This window comes from Rosa rugosa, chromosome 3 (assembly GCF_958449725.1).
Source record: "Rosa rugosa chromosome 3, drRosRugo1.1, whole genome shotgun sequence".
Classification (NCBI taxonomy): domain Eukaryota; kingdom Viridiplantae; phylum Streptophyta; class Magnoliopsida; order Rosales; family Rosaceae; genus Rosa; species Rosa rugosa.
In genome coordinates, this window is record NC_084822.1 from 34301451 (window position 1) to 34319353 (window position 17903).

At 42.1% G+C, this 17903-nt stretch overlaps 2 protein-coding genes and 1 long non-coding RNA gene across 3 annotated transcripts; 2 read left to right on the forward strand and 1 right to left on the reverse strand.

The window, feature by feature from the left end:
* Positions 1-4132: 4132 nt before the first annotated feature.
* On the forward strand, positions 4133-10094 carry LOC133740229 (uncharacterized). The gene is made up of 3 exons (XR_009861077.1): positions 4133-4285; positions 9728-9799; positions 9883-10094. It is a non-coding gene; the product is annotated as an uncharacterized LOC133740229 (long non-coding RNA).
* A 446-nt stretch (positions 10095-10540) lies between these two features.
* LOC133737615 (pentatricopeptide repeat-containing protein At1g62260, mitochondrial-like) lies at positions 10541-14512 on the reverse strand. Its single transcript, XM_062165141.1, has 4 exons — positions 12427-14512; positions 12217-12303; positions 12062-12114; positions 10541-11814 (listed from the first exon to the last, which is right to left on the reverse strand). The coding sequence occupies exon 1, from the start codon at positions 14510-14512 to the stop codon at positions 12488-12490; it is 2025 nt and encodes a 674-aa protein (XP_062021125.1). The 3' UTR covers positions 10541-11814; positions 12062-12114; positions 12217-12303; positions 12427-12487.
* Positions 14513-16239: 1727 nt separating this feature from the next.
* LOC133736074 (pentatricopeptide repeat-containing protein At2g17033) lies at positions 16240-17848 on the forward strand. The gene is made up of 2 exons (XM_062163511.1): positions 16240-16552; positions 16642-17848. The coding sequence occupies exons 1-2, from the start codon at positions 16271-16273 to the stop codon at positions 17701-17703; spliced, it is 1344 nt and encodes a 447-aa protein (XP_062019495.1). The 5' UTR covers positions 16240-16270; the 3' UTR covers positions 17704-17848.
* Positions 17849-17903: the final 55 nt, after the last annotated feature.

Consider the following 17903-nt stretch of genomic DNA (forward strand, 5'->3'; position numbering starts at 1 on the left):
ACTTCCCTGGTTACAAAATCCTGAAACACCACATACATGGGAAAAAAATGTCACAGAGCACAAGGATTGAGTATTCAGTTGGGGAACTGAGATTAGGTGGTAAGACAAGTCTAGCACATACAACACATCATACAATACTAAGGTAGCTGTGACACGTATAGACCCAATCCTTAGGACAGGAAATGATTCACCATTGGCGTTTGTAACATATGACACATTAGGGATGGATAAGGTAATGAAATACTTCCTATCATAGGTCATATGATCTAAAGCACCAGAATCAATAATCCAAGTATCTGAACCAACAATGTTAGAAATTTTTAAAGCCATACCGATCTTACCAGTATCTCTAGCAACCATTGAGACTGAGGGAGGGCCATCACCGCTAGTGGTATGATCTTGCCCAGCGACTCCAAAGGACTCTGGACTCTTAACAAGATGGACATTTGCCTTTCCTCTGCCTCGAGGTTCAGTTGGCTCCAACTCAATGATCTTTGTTTGAATGAATCGAATTTTTCTCAGATCTATGAGTTGTTGTGTCAGACAACAAGGATGAAGCAGGATGGGCAAGCAGTTTCATGTGTTCTACACCCAGTTGAAAAATGTTTGGGCTGAGATTGATCAACGACGACAAAACAAATTGAAGAATGATGAGGATATTACTTAGTACCAGAAGGAGAAGGAGTTGGATTGTGTGCACCAGCTTCTGAGTGGATTAGATGCTAGACATGACAGTGCCAATGGAGAGCTGTTGCGTTGGCAAGAGCCTCATTCCCTTACTGAGGCTTTTACCTATATCCGCAAGGATAAGTCTCAGCAAGACAGCACAAAGGTAGTCCATTCTGAAATCTCCAGCCTGACAATCCAAGCTATACCTCCACGGGCTCAAGGTCCACCTCCTGGCAATACACCACGATCAGGATTACAACCCATGATTTAGGGTTCTTATCCAGACAGGTCTGCATGTCAACATTGCAAATTGACTGGACACACCAAGGAGACTTGTTATAAGTTGGCTTGGGTTTACTGAAGTATCCAGCATGGTACCCAACCAACTTATAACAAGTCTCCTTGGTGTGTCCAGTTAGTTTGCAATGTTGACATACAGACCTGCCTGGATAAGAACCCTGAGTCATGGGTTGTAATCTTGATCGTGGTGTACTGAAGCCAGGAGGTGGACCTTGAGCCCGTGGGGGTTTAGCTTGGATTGTCAGGCTAGAGATTTCAGAATGGACTGCTTTTGTGTTGTCTTACTGAGACTCATCCTTGCGGATGTAGGTAAAACCCTCAGTAAGGGAAGGAGGCTTTTGCTGATGCAACAGCTCTCCCTTGGTACTGTCATGTCTAGTATCTAATCCACTCAAAGTCTGGTGCACACACTCCAACTCCTTCTCTTTCTGGTACCAAGTAATATCCTCAGCATTCTTCAATTTGTTTGGTCATCGTTGATCAATCTCAGCCCAAACATTTTTCAGCTGGGTGTAAAACACTGAAACTGCTTGCCCATCCTGCATCATCCTTGTTACCTGGCAAAACAACTCATAGATCTGAGAAAAATCAGATTCATTCATATAGAGATCATTGAGTATCTTCCAAACTTCAGCAGCAGTATCACACCAAATGATTAATTGGATCACCTTATCAGTCATGGCCTTGTACATAATTGACAGTACAAGTCCATCAACATCTTCTCACTTAACATATTCTTCACTTTCCTCATTCACCGACGCCTTAATGGTACCGGTGACATGGCTCATCTTATGGATTCCATGAAGGAAAGCAGAAATCATCTTCTTCCATGTCCTGTAATTCCCAGGTCCATTCAGTTTTGCTTCTCCGAATGAACTTGAGGAAGAATCTAGGTTTTGAATGGAGACTCCAACTTTCTGAATACTGGAATTGCTGATATTCCTTCCTTCTAAAAGTGGAGCATCAGGGCCAGCCATTGGAATACAGAATTTTTTTTTTTTTTTTAATATAACACTCTATTCAGACTGGATCAAAGGCCCAACTAACTGGAAACAGATCCAAATTGGGTCGACGGGTCCTTGGGAGGAGCTCAAGGTCTTACTCGAGCAAGCCTTGGATATCTCAAAAGAAAAACATATGATTATTCTTCTCAATCAGACCATTGATTGAATAAGAAGAAGAACAAGACCAAGTGAGAGAGAGATGATCGATGGATCAAAAGCCGAAGACGAACTGGACCAGTGACGAGTTCAACCGATGCGGCGGGTCTGGCCGTCGCCGGCGTTTGACTCGTCGGCGTCGCTGATGGCTGCAGGTGAGGTCGCCGGCGTTTGGCTCGTCGGCGTCGGTGATGGCTGTAGGTGAGTACAAAGGGCAGGAGGTATGGGTACTGGAAAGGAAGAACAGAAACTGTTCTTGGTTTTATGGGTGTGAGTTTGTGCTTGATCTTGAGCAAAAACTTGGTTATGGGTTATGGGGAAGAAATAAGATCAGTTTGTTCAGAAAAGAATCAAGATCAGTTTCTGATCAGTTGATTTTGTCTGAGAATGGATACTGGGAAGAAATAAGCTTCCTGGGTATGATATTGGTATGAATATATTTTCTGGGTAAAACGATGAAGAACAGAGTTCGTCTCTTGGTATTTCTGGCAGCGGAATATGGGTATCGGTCTCGAGAGCAAAACTGCTCTGATACCATGTCAAATGTAGGGTTTTATGGTATAATTTTCCAGTTTATGCTTCTCCAAACTGGAGGAAATATATAGAAGTACAAATTGCCTATAGCTGAGTGTGAAGCTAAATACAATAAGTAGTGAACTACGGCTACATTAATTACATAAGATTTGCAATATGGCTGCATTAACTACACAAGATTTACAGCAGACAAGATTTGCTACTGCCTTGTTCTTCATGTCAGGATTTGCTGCTGCACTTGTTCTTCAAGTTGATATCAACAACATGGCTCACAAGTCAACATAACATGCACCCTCAGACCATCTGTTTCATTCAATTGAAATATCACAGAAATTAATGTATAACTTTTGGCCTTCATTTAGTACCATAAGGCGGTAACAGCCCTTGAGGGAAATGTTATACTCAATTCACCCGACACGCACAGGAGATTTCCTTGATCAACTCAGCAAGGACATGGAAAAGGAGAAGTTTTTGTCAGAGGATTTTGTTATTCAGTTGGTATTTATGGGCTTATTTGCTACATTCGAGACTATTTCAACAGCATTGGCATTAGCTTTCAGTTTGCTGGCTCAGTATCCTTCAGCTTTACATGAATTAACTGTAATCAATTAATTAAGTGGACAAAGTTTGAGAGTTTGTTTAGTTACATTTTCATGACTCATCTATTTAGGACGGTACTAATGTTGGATTATATATCGTTAGGCTGAGCATGAAGCAATTCTGAACAAAACAGAAGATCCGAATTCCTCGCTCACAAGGGACGAATATAAACCATGACTTTCACTTTTCAGGCTAGTGTAACTGTCAACATGTTGCTTTTACCTTGCCCAATAGTATTCCATAAGTCTTATAACTTGCTGGCTTTTGGAAAGCATAAGTTATCAATGAAACTCTTAGGCTGTTAAAAATTGCACCTGGCTTATTACAAAAAGCTTTGAAAGATATCCCAGTAAAGGGTACGTCCTCGACACCTAAATAACTAATTGGGCCCTTCCTTTCAAACTAGGAAAGGTTTTTCACTAAAATGTTGCAAGCAATTGATTTACAGGATCTACAACTCCAGAAGGTTGGATGATTGTGCTTGTCAGCTCTGCACTTCACTTGAGTTCCAACACATTCAAGGATCCAATTGAGTTCAATCCATGGTGTTGGAAGGCGAGTGTCTTTGGCAATAGTGTAAGACCTTATTGAACTAGACATCAGCATTTTCACTTAAGCTAACATTGTGAGGAGTATTAGAGTTCAATTTGTAACATCAGAGTATTAAATAAAACTTGTAATCCAAAATAGTTTTATTAATGCAATATGTTTTGAATTTGAATTCAAATAGTATGGTTATTTTGAGTAATCCATCAGACAAAGATAAAGAAGTTATAAAACAGTTTCTTGATGGAAGGAACTGCCTAACTGCTTTTCTGATATAAAGTGGATTATAACACCTTCATTGATCCCTGCTAGAGCACCACACCTCAATCAAATTGTCCCATTAACAATATGAGATTAAGGGTGAATCTAGGAGAAGAACAACGGATTGAGGCAATCGATTTTGTCAGTTTCATACACCCCTTTTAATCTGGTTTCAGACTCGATCACATTGTTTCACTGCAATATATATGGATCTAGTTAGTATCTCTACAATCCCTTTATCTTTGATTTCAATTCATATTGCTTGCTGCGATATATATATTTACTTGATGTGTTATAAGATTGCAATGTCATACGCATCCTAACTTAGGATCAAAATAACATATCAATCCTATATTTGTCGTAGTTGATCTTCTGTTCATGTAAATCTGCAGATATTAGGATAGACATACTACTGCAATCCTAAATTAGGATGCGACTACCACAACACTCCTAATATGCAAATTACAGTATATGTGTTTACATCTGCTTATTCTAAGATAGTTTATAGTACTGATTTTGTGTAAATTCTAACAAATAGTTGTATCACTAGTGAAAAGAGGAGAAAACAATAGGCTGAAGATATGATTTTCATTGATACAGAAACGTAACTCTTATACAAGAGTGATTACAATCAGTCCCTACAAGTCAGGAATCTATTTACAACCTAAGTTACATACAAGGAAAGTTACAACTAATGCATAACTTACATATAGGACGATCTGCTATAATACCAATGATATGACAGAATAATGACAGATTATGACAGATTAGTTTCCTTACACTCCCCCTCAAGTTGGAGAGTGGATGTCTTGCACTCCTAACTTGCGAATCATAAGAACAAAGATATCCTTCCCCAAAGGTTTAGTAAGAACATCAGCAAGCTGATAAGCTGAATTCACATATCTTGTCGCCACGGAACCGTCTAGAATTTTATCTCTAATGTAGTGGCAATCCATCTCAATGTGCCTAGTGCGCTCATGAAATACGGGATTGGCCGCAATGTGTAGTGCAGCCTTGTTATCACAAAACAGCAGGGCTGGTTCATGAAGAGGTAAGCCAAGATCTCTAAGCAGATAACGCAACCAAGTCAACTCACAACATGTTGCCGTCATAGCACGATATTCCGCCTCTGCTGAAGACAAAGAAACTGTCTTTTGACGTTTTGACCTCCAAGAAATCAAAGAAGGTCCAAGAAAAACAAAATACCCAGTGGTAGACCTCCTAGTGACAGGACACCCCGCCCAATCAGAGTCACAATAAGCTCTCAACTTCAGATCATTAAGGGAAGAGAAGAATAGACCTTGTCCAGGAGCGCCTTTTAGATAACGTACCACTCTCAATGCTGCCTCCCAATGCATTTTTCTGGGTTGGTTCATGAATCTGCTAAGGACATGGACTGCATAAGTAATGTCAGGGCGTGAAACAGTGAGATATATAAGCCTCCCAATTAACCTTCTGTATTTTCCGGGGTCTTTGAGCAAATCACTATGATCAGACAATTTTAAACCTTTTTCCATGGGAGTATCTACGGGTGCAGCTCCTAGTAACCCAGCGTCTTCAATAATCTCTAGAGCATACTTACGTTGACATATAAAAATCCCATGTTTGGAGGTCGAAACTTCAATGCCAAGAAAATACTTTAAGTCTCCAAGATCTTTGAGACGAAATTGGCTATGTAGGAAAGGTTTAAGTGCAGCAATAGTCTCCAAATCATTCCCAGTAATCAATATATCATCAACGTAAATCAACAACGCAGTAAATGAACTCCCATGCTTTCTAGTGAACAATGAATAATCAGCTTTAGATTGAACATACCCGGCTGACCGTACAGCATCAGAAAACTTTTCAAACCACTGTCGTGAGGCCTGTGCAATCGGCATACCAGGTTCTCCTCCCCCTGTCGCCGAAGACCTGGCGGAGGAGACATGTAGATTTCCTCCGTTAAATCACCATGGAGGAACGCATTGTTCACATCCAATTGATGTAATGGCCAACCACGAGCGGCAGCCAAAGCCAACAGACAACGAACAGTAATGATTTTGGCAGTGGGGGAAAAGGTTTCTTGATAATCAACCCCTTCCAGCTGAGTAAAACCCTTAGCAACCAGGCGGGCTTTATATCGTTCAACAGAACCATCAGCACGATGTTTCACCTTATAGACCCAACGACAGCCAATAGGGACCTTACCGGCCGGAAGAGGAGTCAGGGTCCAAGTGCGGTTAGCCTGAAGAGCTTGTAATTCAGAATCCATAGCTGCTTGCCATTCGGGGTGAACAGCAGCCTCGGAATAGGTGCGAGGCTCGGAAACATGGCTGAGGGTAGCCGTGAAAGCACGGTGCTGTGGCAGATACCGGTGGTAGGAAACATAATTAGCCAACGGGTAGCGGGTACCTTTGGCCGGACCAGGCAGCAAGGAGGGCGATTGGGCAGAGCAAACATGATAGGTGAGGCGATCGGGCTGACGAACAGGGCGGCCGGAGCAACGGAGAGGAGCAGGCTCGGGAAGGGAAAGAAGGGCGGGTCCAGGAGCGGGTGCGGACACGGATGGGGCAGGTAGAGGTGGTGAGGAGTGGGGCGACGCCAGAGGAGAGAGTGGCGCCGGAGAAGAAGGGACGGCACCGTCGACCGCAGGAGGAACAGAGGATGGGTCGGGGTCGACGACCGCAGGTGGCGGCGGACGTCGGCGGGAGTAGGTTCGGAGAGTGGGCGGGGGTGGCGGCGGGGGCGGGGGCGAGGGTGATGGCGGAGATGAGATGGGGAAAGTGGAGGCAGACGTGGTATCGGAAGAGGAAGGAGGCGGAGTAGGAAGACTGGGAGAAGAGGACGCAGAGGGAGAAAACGAGAAATCAAGGTCAGAAGTGGGGAAGGGAATTGGGCCGGGTTGGTGGCCCAAGGACGAGGTAACAGATGAGGGCTGAGTGGAATAAGGGAAGATATGTTCATGAAATTTAACGTCGCGGCTAGTAAAAACCTTCTTACGGGACAAGTCAAACAACTTGTAGGCCTTTTGACCGATGGGATAGCCTATGAAAATGGACTGAATGGCATGGTGGTCGAATTTATGAGAGGGGTGGACGTTAGTAGCATAGGCTAAACAGCCAAAAACACGAAGATGGGAGAAGGAAGGAGGTTTGGAATAAAGGAGTTCGAAAGGTGTTTTGAAGGAGAGGATAGGAGAAGGTAAACGGTTGATGATGTGGACTGCGGTAAGGGCACACTCCCCCCAAAATTGAGAAGGGAGATGTGCTTGAAACTTGAGTGCACGAGCCACTTGAAGGATGTGTCGGTGTTTGCGTTCCACAACCCCATTTTGTTGGGGCGTGTAAACGCAAGAATGTTGAAAAACAACACCATTATCAGTAAAAAAAGAGCGAAGTGAGAGGAATTCACTACCGTTATCACTACGGAAAGTTTTAATACGAGAATCAAATTGAGTGATAGCATAGCTAAAAAATTGTTTGATGAGTGATTGGGCTTCATCTTTATGACGCATTAAAAATATCCAAGTAAAACGCGTATAGTCATCAACAATGGTAAGAAAATAATGAGCACCAGAAAGGGAAGGAAATCGATATCGACCCCAAATATCACAATGAATAATTTTGAATGGTTTGATAGAAGAGATGGTACTCGTATGAAAAGGTAAACGATTCTGCTTAGCCAAAGGACATATGTGGCAAGCATTATTAGACAGAATGGAAACATGCAAAAAATTCTTAGCAATGAAACCTAAACAAGAGGACGATACATGCCCTAAGCGGTTGTGCCATAGGTTGGTGGAAGTGAGGGTGAGATGACAAGTCGGGCGAGTGGTGGAAAAGGGAGGATTGGTCATGGACTTCTCCGTCGCTAATGCCACCAAATAATATAATCCGTTGCGTTGTTCACCCAAACCAATCGTCCTCCTCGTAGCCAGATCCTTGGACAAACCTGGCTTTGTGACGGCATTTGCATTGGGATTTGAGCTTGGATTTGAATTGGGCTGCAAAGTGGAATTACTGAGAGCAGCCATAAACTGTTTAAACTGGGCTTCAGTGAGTGTCATCGTCGGCCCATTGTCACTTTCAACAGCTTGACTAACCTGATTGGCTGAAGAGGTTGCTACTCTTGAAGGCTTCGAATAACCTGTGCCTCGTTTGGCTTTAGGGTGACCTGGGGGATACCCAATCAACTGATAGCAAGTCTGTACCCAGTGGCCTGGATCTCCACAGTAGGTACAATGTGGTCTCCCTCTGCCAGAGCCTTGTCGTCGTTCTGCATCAACACGGCGTCCTTCTTGAGAGGCAAAATCGAAGTTGGGTCCTCCTCTGCCTGAATTGCGATCTGGGCGCTGGGTTTGCCCATCATTCCGCTCAAAACGTCCTCCTCTGCCTGAATTGAAGTTGGGTCTTCCATTGCGCACTGCCATGGCTGCGCTAGAAGATGAATCTGCAATGGGATGAGAAGCACAAAGAGAACGTTGTTTCTCGTCTTGACAGACCGCTGCGTATGCCTTACGGACTGTTGGTAAAGGGATCATCAGAAGGATTTGTCCGCGAACGGAACTGTAAGTATCATTCAGCCCCATCAGAAATTGCATGAGTCTTTGTTGTTCTGCTTGTGGTCCGCGAGATATCTCTGAATAGGTAGCCAATTCATCCCATAGACCTTTCAATTTTGTATAATAGGTTGAGACCGACAGCTGCTCTTGTCGGAGACAAGCAATTTCTCTTTGGATCTCAAAGATTCGCGGAGCGTTACCCTGAGAGAATCGCTCGCGAAGGTCTTCCCATACTTCGTGGGCAGTAGGATAGTAAATGACACTGTCGGTGATTTCTGGATCAATAGTGTTAATGATCCATGAATGAACCATATCGTTACAACTCGACCAAGTCGTATAGCCTTCTGGGTCAGTTTCTTCGGAGGGAGCCTGTATTGTGCCGTTCACAAAACCTAGCTTGTTCTTGGAATTCAAAGCTAGAGTCATAGCCCTTTTCCATCCTATATAATTGTCTCCATTCAGGGGCTTAGAGACAAGGACTAACCCTGGATGATCTGAGTGATGGGTGTAATAGGGATTAGAGAGGTCAGATTTTGACATCTCAGATGTAGGAGGATTGGAGGAGTCGGCCTGTGATTTGCCGTGATCTTTTGGTGATGGGATATCATCTTTACCCATGTTGGCTGAAAAGGTGAAGGGATTAAGACTAGGCTACACGAGAAGTTTAGAGTGCAGCAGATGAAAAGAGTCAGGATCTAGTCCTGCTCTGATACCATGAAAAGAGGAGAAAACAATAGGCTGAAGATATGATTTTCATTGATACAGAAACGTAACTCTTATACAAGAGTGATTCCAATCAGTCCCTACAAGTCAGGAACCTATTTACAACCTAAGTTACATACAAGGAAAGTTACAACTAATGCATAACTTACATATAGGACGATCTACTATAATACCAATGATATGACAGAATAATGACAGATTAGTTTCCTTACAACTAGCCACTTTCTCAAATAACTTCAGCTTCAGTAGCATTAGTAACAGTCAAAAAATTCTCTGGCAGCTATTATGGTTTTATTGATGTTTCTTTGAAATTTATCAGGACCTTGATTCACATGTCATATCCAAGAACTTCATGCCTTTTGGAGGAGGAATTAATCAATGAGATTATGTGCAGGTGCTGAGACAGCTGAGTACAGTAGAGTTTTCTTGCCACCTTTCTTCATGTATTGATAATCACCAAATACAGGTAATTTTATATGTCATTTATTATTCTTATGTGTGTCTGCACCAAGTTTTTTGATGGAGAATTTGAATATCTGTTTTACATAGGTGGACAATAATCAAGGGGGCTCGCACTGCTAGAACTCCTATGTTGGGATTTGGGGATGGCATTCAGATGAAGTTGTCAGAAAAGATTTACTATTCTCATCACTATTGTAGTTCCTTTTGTTTTTGAAAGTGATGAAATAATTATGTATCAAGTTAAAAACTAAAACTTGTGCATGAGAATGTAAGCTATGTTATGAATAACTGAAGCAATTATCAAGCTGTTGAAGGACAAAGCCTAGGTTTTGGTGATTAATCTGAAACTAAACCGAAAACTAAAACTTCTGAAAATTCTTGGTTCTGCCCGACTATAACCGTGAAGAAAATAAATGAATGAACATGCAATATATCAACACACAAAGGGATGTCATTGTATGCGTGCTGGTGCTGGGAAAGCAGTGTTAGAGGTGAATCCCTTGTTAAAGATCTAGTAAAGAGACGATCACAAAATGGCAAGTCCAATGAGAATCAATAGGAAGAACATCGGTTGTTCCATTGCCATAGTGAGAGCTCTGAACAGTGAAGGGCTGATTTATGTTGAATTGTCAGACAGGATAGGTAGCTTTCTATAAAGTCCATTCCATTCGGCTCTAGATTATTATTACAATTTGGGGATTGCAGATGTCACTCCCTTTGTTATATTTGAATGATAATGGGAAAGTCGAAAACACACTGATAATCATGGTAATTTTCACAATGCCAGTTTACAGGTCCTGTTCAGTCTAGATTAAGCTTCTAAAGAAGGCTTATTTCTGTGGAATTTACACTCTTTTTCAGCTACAAAAGTTGGATGTCGAGCTGCTTGCAGCTCCCTTAAATGTTTCAACATTGAATGAGCTGATAACAATCCAGTATAGTATGCAATGAAATCTAACAGCTAAGACAGCTTCATCAACACCATACATTTCTTTGCCGTAAACTACTTCAAAAATATTTCCCGCTTCCTCATTAATCAAAAGGTCTGTTGCACTCATATCCTTCTCAAACTTCCAATCTCTGGTTGTATAGACTCCATCCATGGCTTAAAAATCTTTTCTCTAATTGTTCCATGACACAATACTTATCAAAATCTTTCTGTATCAACAAAAAATTATACGATTGCAGTTGTCAGGAAATAGAAATGGAAGATGGAAGATATAACTGAAAAGTGACAAGTGAACGGGACTTCTCCATACAATTGTACATTTAGGAAAAAGATGCGATAACTCCATGCACTTTTGGAGTCTCATTATGGAAAATTTGTACAGGTAAATAGACTTGGAAAGACTTGTGTGGTAAAGGGAAGATATCATAAATAATTACATATACATAAACACACAGGACTTCACAGAGGAAACCCTCTTTGAAGAATTTAATTGATGATTTATGAGTCATGAATTTTTTTTTTTTTTTAATTATCCCACAGTGCTAATTTGTTCTTTTACCCACATAGGGAATTCTCAGATGTCATAAACTCATAGTGGACTTCAAAATTTACGATTACCAGTCAGCCTGACCTAAAGACCTTTCTAAATGGTTCTGAATGCTGATGATACATCTTGATGGTGAAAAATAACGTATTTGAACCTATCAAACCTGGTGAGCAAGGATGTAATACAATTCCAGAGTAGCAGGAGCTCAACATTTTTCAGCTGGTGCAAACATAACCACTTTAAGCAATGGTGCAAGTTCTGATAAACCTTTCTGAGCAGCCAAACTGCTTAAAGAGCACCCTTGCAGACTTGCAGTAACTACCAGTTAAACCTCTTAATATCATGATGTTCAAAAAGAAAAAAAGAAAAAAAAAAGAGACATCCTCTTAGTACCTATCTCTGAGTTTATTCAACGTATGTGATAATTAATAAACCAAAATGCTGGAACAATTACTACTACTCATGATAGAGATCCTTACTTGAGTCATATTTTCTCCAGGCTGATGTATTGTCATGGTCGATTCTGCAAAGAAAATGCAAAGATGAGTTGAGAAGTGCATGACTTGCAATAATGAGATGAAATGCCTTCAAAAATTCTTCTAACACCCGTTACAATTTTTTCATTTTCAAATAAACAAATGGAATAACTGAGTAAAATTTTGACTGAAGAAAAATGAACAGAATTCACTAACATTTCTTACAAGATCTTTCAGCAAATAAATGGTTGCTCATTTCAGCATTTAAGTTTATAACAAAGCAGGAAACTGTACCTGCAGCCTAAGGGAAGTGAAGTTAATCTATCAACCAACGGCAACTGAACAAACTGCACAAAATGCACAGTATATTATCTCATTAATTAACACAAGGCTGCTAAGCTTTTTCACTGCAATTAGAACTTGCAGAGGAGCCCAAGCAAATCACATACCTGTGAACAGTAAAGGTTCTCAATGGAGTTGGCAAGTGAGGAAGGAGTTGGCAAGTGAGGAAGGACTTGGAATACTGAAAATTCAACCTGCAGAACATTCCTCCCAGAGTTAACATACTCCAAAGCCTCGTTTTCAATCAATCAGGTTTATTACCAAGGAATGCTAATACTGAAAAACAAAAGGGAGAATATCTCCAATATGTTGATTACCTCCAATCCCTCTGCGGAATATTGCGCAATTTTTGTCCAGTGAGTGAAAGGTTTGATAACCTCAGCAATGCGAAGAATTTACCCTACTATAGGCAGCATGCTTTGTTATCTTGTTTTCATCCATCAGCGATCTCACAGCTGCTGCTTCATCCCATAGTCCGGCATCAGCATACATATTGTACAACAATACATACGGACCTGAGCTTTCAGGTTCAAGTCTTGTTAATGCTTCAGCTGCAACTTTTGCCAACTCTACATTGTTATGCACTCTACAAGCACCTAATAATGCTCCCCACACAGCCTTATCAGGTTCAAATGGCATACTATTGATCAAATCGTGAGCCTCCTCAAGCTGCCCATGCCGACCAATGATGTCCACAAGGGAGGCATAGTGTTCGATACGTGGCTCAATGCCAAATTCACTAATCATGGATTTAAATTGACTCCGGCCTTCTTCAACTAATCCTGCATGAGCACATGCATTTAAAACTGCAATAAATGTTATATATGTAGGTTGCACCCTTGACCTCTTCATGAAACAAAAAAGTCCTAAAGCCTCTGCAGCAAAACCATGAGATGCATAGCCCCCAATCATTGCATTCCAGGAGATCACATCTTTCTGCTGTTTCATCTCATCAAAAATTGTTTCTGCCTCTTTGATAGCACCACATCGTGAATACATAGTTATAAGAGAGTTGTTTATTGGCAAATCTGCAATAACTGTCTTCGTGACCAGCTGATGAATCTGCATGCCTAGATGCAGATCCACTAACCCAGTACTCACACTAAGAACTGATGATAAAGTGTGTCTATCAGGTTTCTCTCCTTCTAGTTGCATCTGAGAGAAAAACTTCACTCCACCCATAAAGTCCTCATTTTTCTCATACCCTGCTATCATGGAGTTCCAAGAGACTAGACTCTTGTGTGGCATCCTCTCGAAAAAATCATGAGCCAGTTTTAAACGCCCTACCTGGGCATACCCTAAGATCATTGCATTCCATGACAGTGTATCAGGATTTGGCATTCTACGAAAGAGATTGGCAGCCTCTTCCATATCTGACATATGAACATAGCCGCTGATCATGGTATTCCACGAAAAGGTATCTCGTTCTATCATTTGGTCAAAAAGTTCTCTAGCAGAAACAATATTTCCTGTTTTCACATAGCACATAATCATAGAATTCCACGATACAACATTCCTCTCAAACCTCCCACTGTCCTCATTCCCCTTCTCACGACGAAATGGTATTTGATCAAAAAGGCGCCGAGCCTCTTCAACCCTTCCTCTCTGACCATAACCAGCAACCAACGTATTATAAGCATCCACCAAATCTTCCACCCCCTCCTCATCCCTCTTCCCACATTCGCCAACAATCCTCGCAGCTTCATCCAGCTCACCATTCTGAATAAGCCCCGACACGAGTGCGCTAAGAGAAGCCCCATCCCTCTGCGGCATTCTCTCAAAAAACTCAATCGCACGCGCAACATCACCATTCTGTAAGAAACCGGTAACCATTGCATTCCAAGAAACAACACTCCTCTGCGGCATGGCATCGAAAAGCCGCAATGCCTCCCCCATCCTCCCATTCTTGGCATACCCACTGATCATTGTGTTCCAAGAAACACAGTCTCTCACCGGCATCTGATCAAACAAACTCCTCCCCTCCTCAACATACCGACGACTTCCGCGGCACGAAACGTACCCGGACATCATCAAATTCCAGGACACAACATCTCTCTCAGGCATTTCATCGAACAGCTTCCGGGCCTTGGCCATCTCTCGGCGTTTCACATACCCGGTTATCATTGAATTCCAAGTTACGATATTCCGTTGCTTCATCTCGTCAAAGGCTTCCCTGGCTTGCTCTATCTGACCAGTTCGGATCAAATGGGAGATCCTTCTGTTCAGTGAAAAAAGGTCTACGTCTTTGGCATGACTGCCGGGTTTTGAAGTTGAGGCAAAACAAGAGTGCTGTGGGATGGTGGTGAGTAGACGAAGAATAATACGAGCTCGGGGCATGAGTTTATATATGAAACCATTTGCATTACCCAGAATCATCATTCTCTCAATGACCAAGTTGGTCATTGAAAGACAGTTTTTTCGGTTAAAGCTTTTAAAAGATGAGGAATATATATAGTTTGCCCGCGCGTGTCCCAAACTAATATTTACGGTTTACCCGCACAATTTCGCAAATAGTGACTTAATTATAACACTTAATTATACAATTCAATTTAGTCATTATTACCAAATATACCGTTAAATATGAGGGTATTTTAGGTCATTCATCCAAAAAACAAAATTTCTTCATTTACTTATTTCTTTTTTTTTATTTATTTTAATTTTAGATCAAGCATGGTCAAGTTTGAAGCTCAATAAAAATTGAGAGTATCTTAAAAACGATAAATATGAGCATGGTCGAGAGAGAGAGAGATAAAGACATGGGAAAAAAAATTATTTTCGTTCCATCTTGACTAAAATATTTTCTAAATAGTATATATGTACGAGTCTTTAACGAATAAAATAAGACAGAATAACTAAAGTGAAAACAATTAAGTTATAGTGATATAAATAATATATATATTTTTTTTTACGAATAATATTTTTGAAAAGTGAGTGATGAAAATGTCAAATGAGGTAAAGTTGTAATTCTGCCTATTTACTACGAAAGAAAGTAGAAAATGACAAATTTTAAGAGAGCAAAAGTGTGCAAGGAGAAGACAAAAAACAGTTTCAGTTTTGAAGAGGCGTCGAACCGTTGTGTTCCCATGTTCCGTCCGACGGCACGTCTTCCTGACATCGTCGTCGGACGGGTAGGTATAGAATCTCAGTCCACCAGTCAAGGTCCAAGGCGGTTTCGAGGCCGGAGCGGGGCGGAACTAGGGAGGACTTGCTGTATTCTACGGAACCATTTACAACTGCCGCTTCCGACTTTCGTTGGTTGTATCTGCATTCCACCGCATTCATGGAAGCCTGGAGACCGGCGACGGCGTTCTAGGCGACAATTCAGTTCCGACTGTGGTGGTGCAACAGTCTGTAATCCAGTCCCAACGGTGGTGGTTCTTCACGTATGCACGCATGCGGTGGAAGGACCGCTTGGACGATGTCGCTGTGTTTCGGAAGCGGAATGGCTCAACGATGAAGTGGTCCGGCCACTAGTATCGGCCATGGTTCGCCAGTAGGGTTGGTCGGCGGTGATGGTGCTTCCCGTGGTGCGGCTTGCGGTGGAGGGTGGTGGGTTGTTTGGGTTGTGGGCCTGTGTTGCCTTAATGGGCCTTTGCTGGTGGGCTGGGTATATAGTTTATTTATTTTCAGTAGTTTATTTAACGTTTATGTGTATTTTATGTACAATAAATCCCTACCACCTCTTGGTAAGGACTTGTGGGCGTTGTCCAGGTTTGTATACTCAGTATGCCTTGTCTGCCCTAGCGAGGTGGCGTATCATGCATTGGTTGCAACCTCCTGGTGGTGGGATGAAACGACGTGTCGTCGGTTTTGTTTCCGATCAGCAGCATATTGGGAAAGCTACTAATTTATTGGTACTATGGCACTGCTTTAACTTTCCGATATGTCACTGTCATTGTAAAGCAAATAGAGTAGTCGATACGACACTCTTTGCTATCAGGTGCATGTTATTCATTGTAAAGGCTGCTGGTATTATTCCGGGGTTTCTCTTGATATGTATTGTAATGAGGGGTTTAGGCTTCTTGTCCCCCTATGTATTAATCTGTTTCATTAATAAAGGTCTGAGGGCAGCCGCACGCACAGCCCTTATTCAAAAAAAAAAAAAAGTGTGCAATTCCACCTGCTGTATATTAACCTCAATGCTTCCTATGCTGAGCCAAAATGGGAGGCCTCGGCACTGCACAGCTATCTTTTTCAGTAGCACTGCCATGGCGCCATCCGCCCCCACAGTCAAAATCCTCACTCCAAATCCAATGCGCTCTGACCAAACAAGGACAACGCTTCCTGACCAAGCTCGCAGCCAATGCCGGCGACCCATCCGTCGCCAACAAATTGATCACCAAGTTCCTGTCGAGCTCTCCCAAGTCCACTGCTCTCACCACTCTCTCTTATCTTCTCTCTCCTCACACCACCCACCCTCACCTCTCTTCCCTCGCCCTCCCCGTAAGTCATAATCGAATCCTCTGCACTTTTCGCAATTGGGTTTGTTTTACTTTTCAATTCGACTAAGTTTTTGAGTTGGGTTTTTGCAGTTGTACTCGAAAATCACAGAGGCGTCTTGGTTTGAGTGGAATCCGAAGTTGGTAGCTGCCCTTGTTGCGTTGCTTGATAAACAAGGACTACACAGTCAATCAGAAGCTTTAATCTCCGAGACCGTTTCGAAATTAGGCACCAGAGAACGAGAGCTTGCTCAGTTTCATTGCCAATTGGTGGAGTCACACTCTAAGTTAAGCTCAAAGCGTGGGTTTGATAATGCTTACGCTTATCTCTATCAGCTTCTTCAGAATTCTAACTCTGTTTATGTAAAACGACGAGCTTTTGAATCGATGGTTGGTGGTTTATGCGCCATGGATAGGCCTCGTGAAGCTGACGATTTGATTGAGGAGATGAGAGTTAAGGGACTGAAGGCGTCGGTTTTCGAGTTCAGGTCTGTGGTTTATGGCTATGGAAGGTTGGGAATGTTTGAAGAAATGCTGAAGATTGTGGACCAAATGGAGAAGCAGGGGTTTGGTGATGATACTATTTGCTCTAACATGGTTCTTTCATCATATGGAGCTCATAATGAGCTGGCTGCGATGGCAATGTGGCTTCGAAAAATGAAAGAATCGAGTGTTCCTTTCTCGATTAGGACTTACAATTCGGTGTTGAATTCGTGCCCTACGATTATGGCAATGCTGCAGGAAACGAAAGCTGTTCCGTGTTCAGTTGAAGAACTGACTGGGATTTTGGATGGTGATGAGGCTTTGGTGGTTAAAGAGTTGGTTGGATCGGCAGTTGTGGATGAGGCGATGATGTGGGATTCTAGTGAGGCCAAGTTGGATTTGCATGGCATGCATTTGGGTTCAGCTTACGTGGTAATGCTAGAATGGTTTGAGGCAATGCGATACAGGTTTGACTGTGGGGAGTATGTGGTTCCAGCAGAGGTTGTCATTGTTTGTGGATTGGGAAAGCATAGCAGTATTAGAGGTGAATCCCCGGTTAAAGATCTGGTTAAAGAGATGATGCGTCGAATGGAAAGTCCGATGAGAATCGATAGGAAGAACGGGGGGTGTTTCATTGCCAAGGGAAGAGCTGTGAAGGACTGGTTATGTTAAACTGTTGGATAGGATAGGTAGCTTTTCTATATGAATTCATTCTTATTGACTCTGAGATTATGATATCGACTCCAAGTCAAAAACATACTGATAACCACGGTAATTTAGCGCCACTTTGCAAGTGGTTGTTTGCAAGCCTATTGGACTATACGCCTTTTTAAGGGTGAAGTCCAGATTCAAACTTCTAAGAAATCAGATTT

Coding starts and splice junctions, on each gene's coding strand:
- LOC133737615 (XM_062165141.1), bottom strand. CDS start 14,512: ATGACCAACTTGGTCATTGAGAGAATGATGATTCTGGGTAATGCAAAT.
- LOC133736074 (XM_062163511.1), top strand. CDS start 16,271: ATGGGAGGCCTCGGCACTGCACAGCTATCTTTTTCAGTAGCACTGCCA. Junction 16,553..16,641: donor TCTCTTCCCTCGCCCTCCCC/GTAAGTCATAAT, acceptor GGGTTTTTGCAG/TTGTACTCGAAAATCACAGA.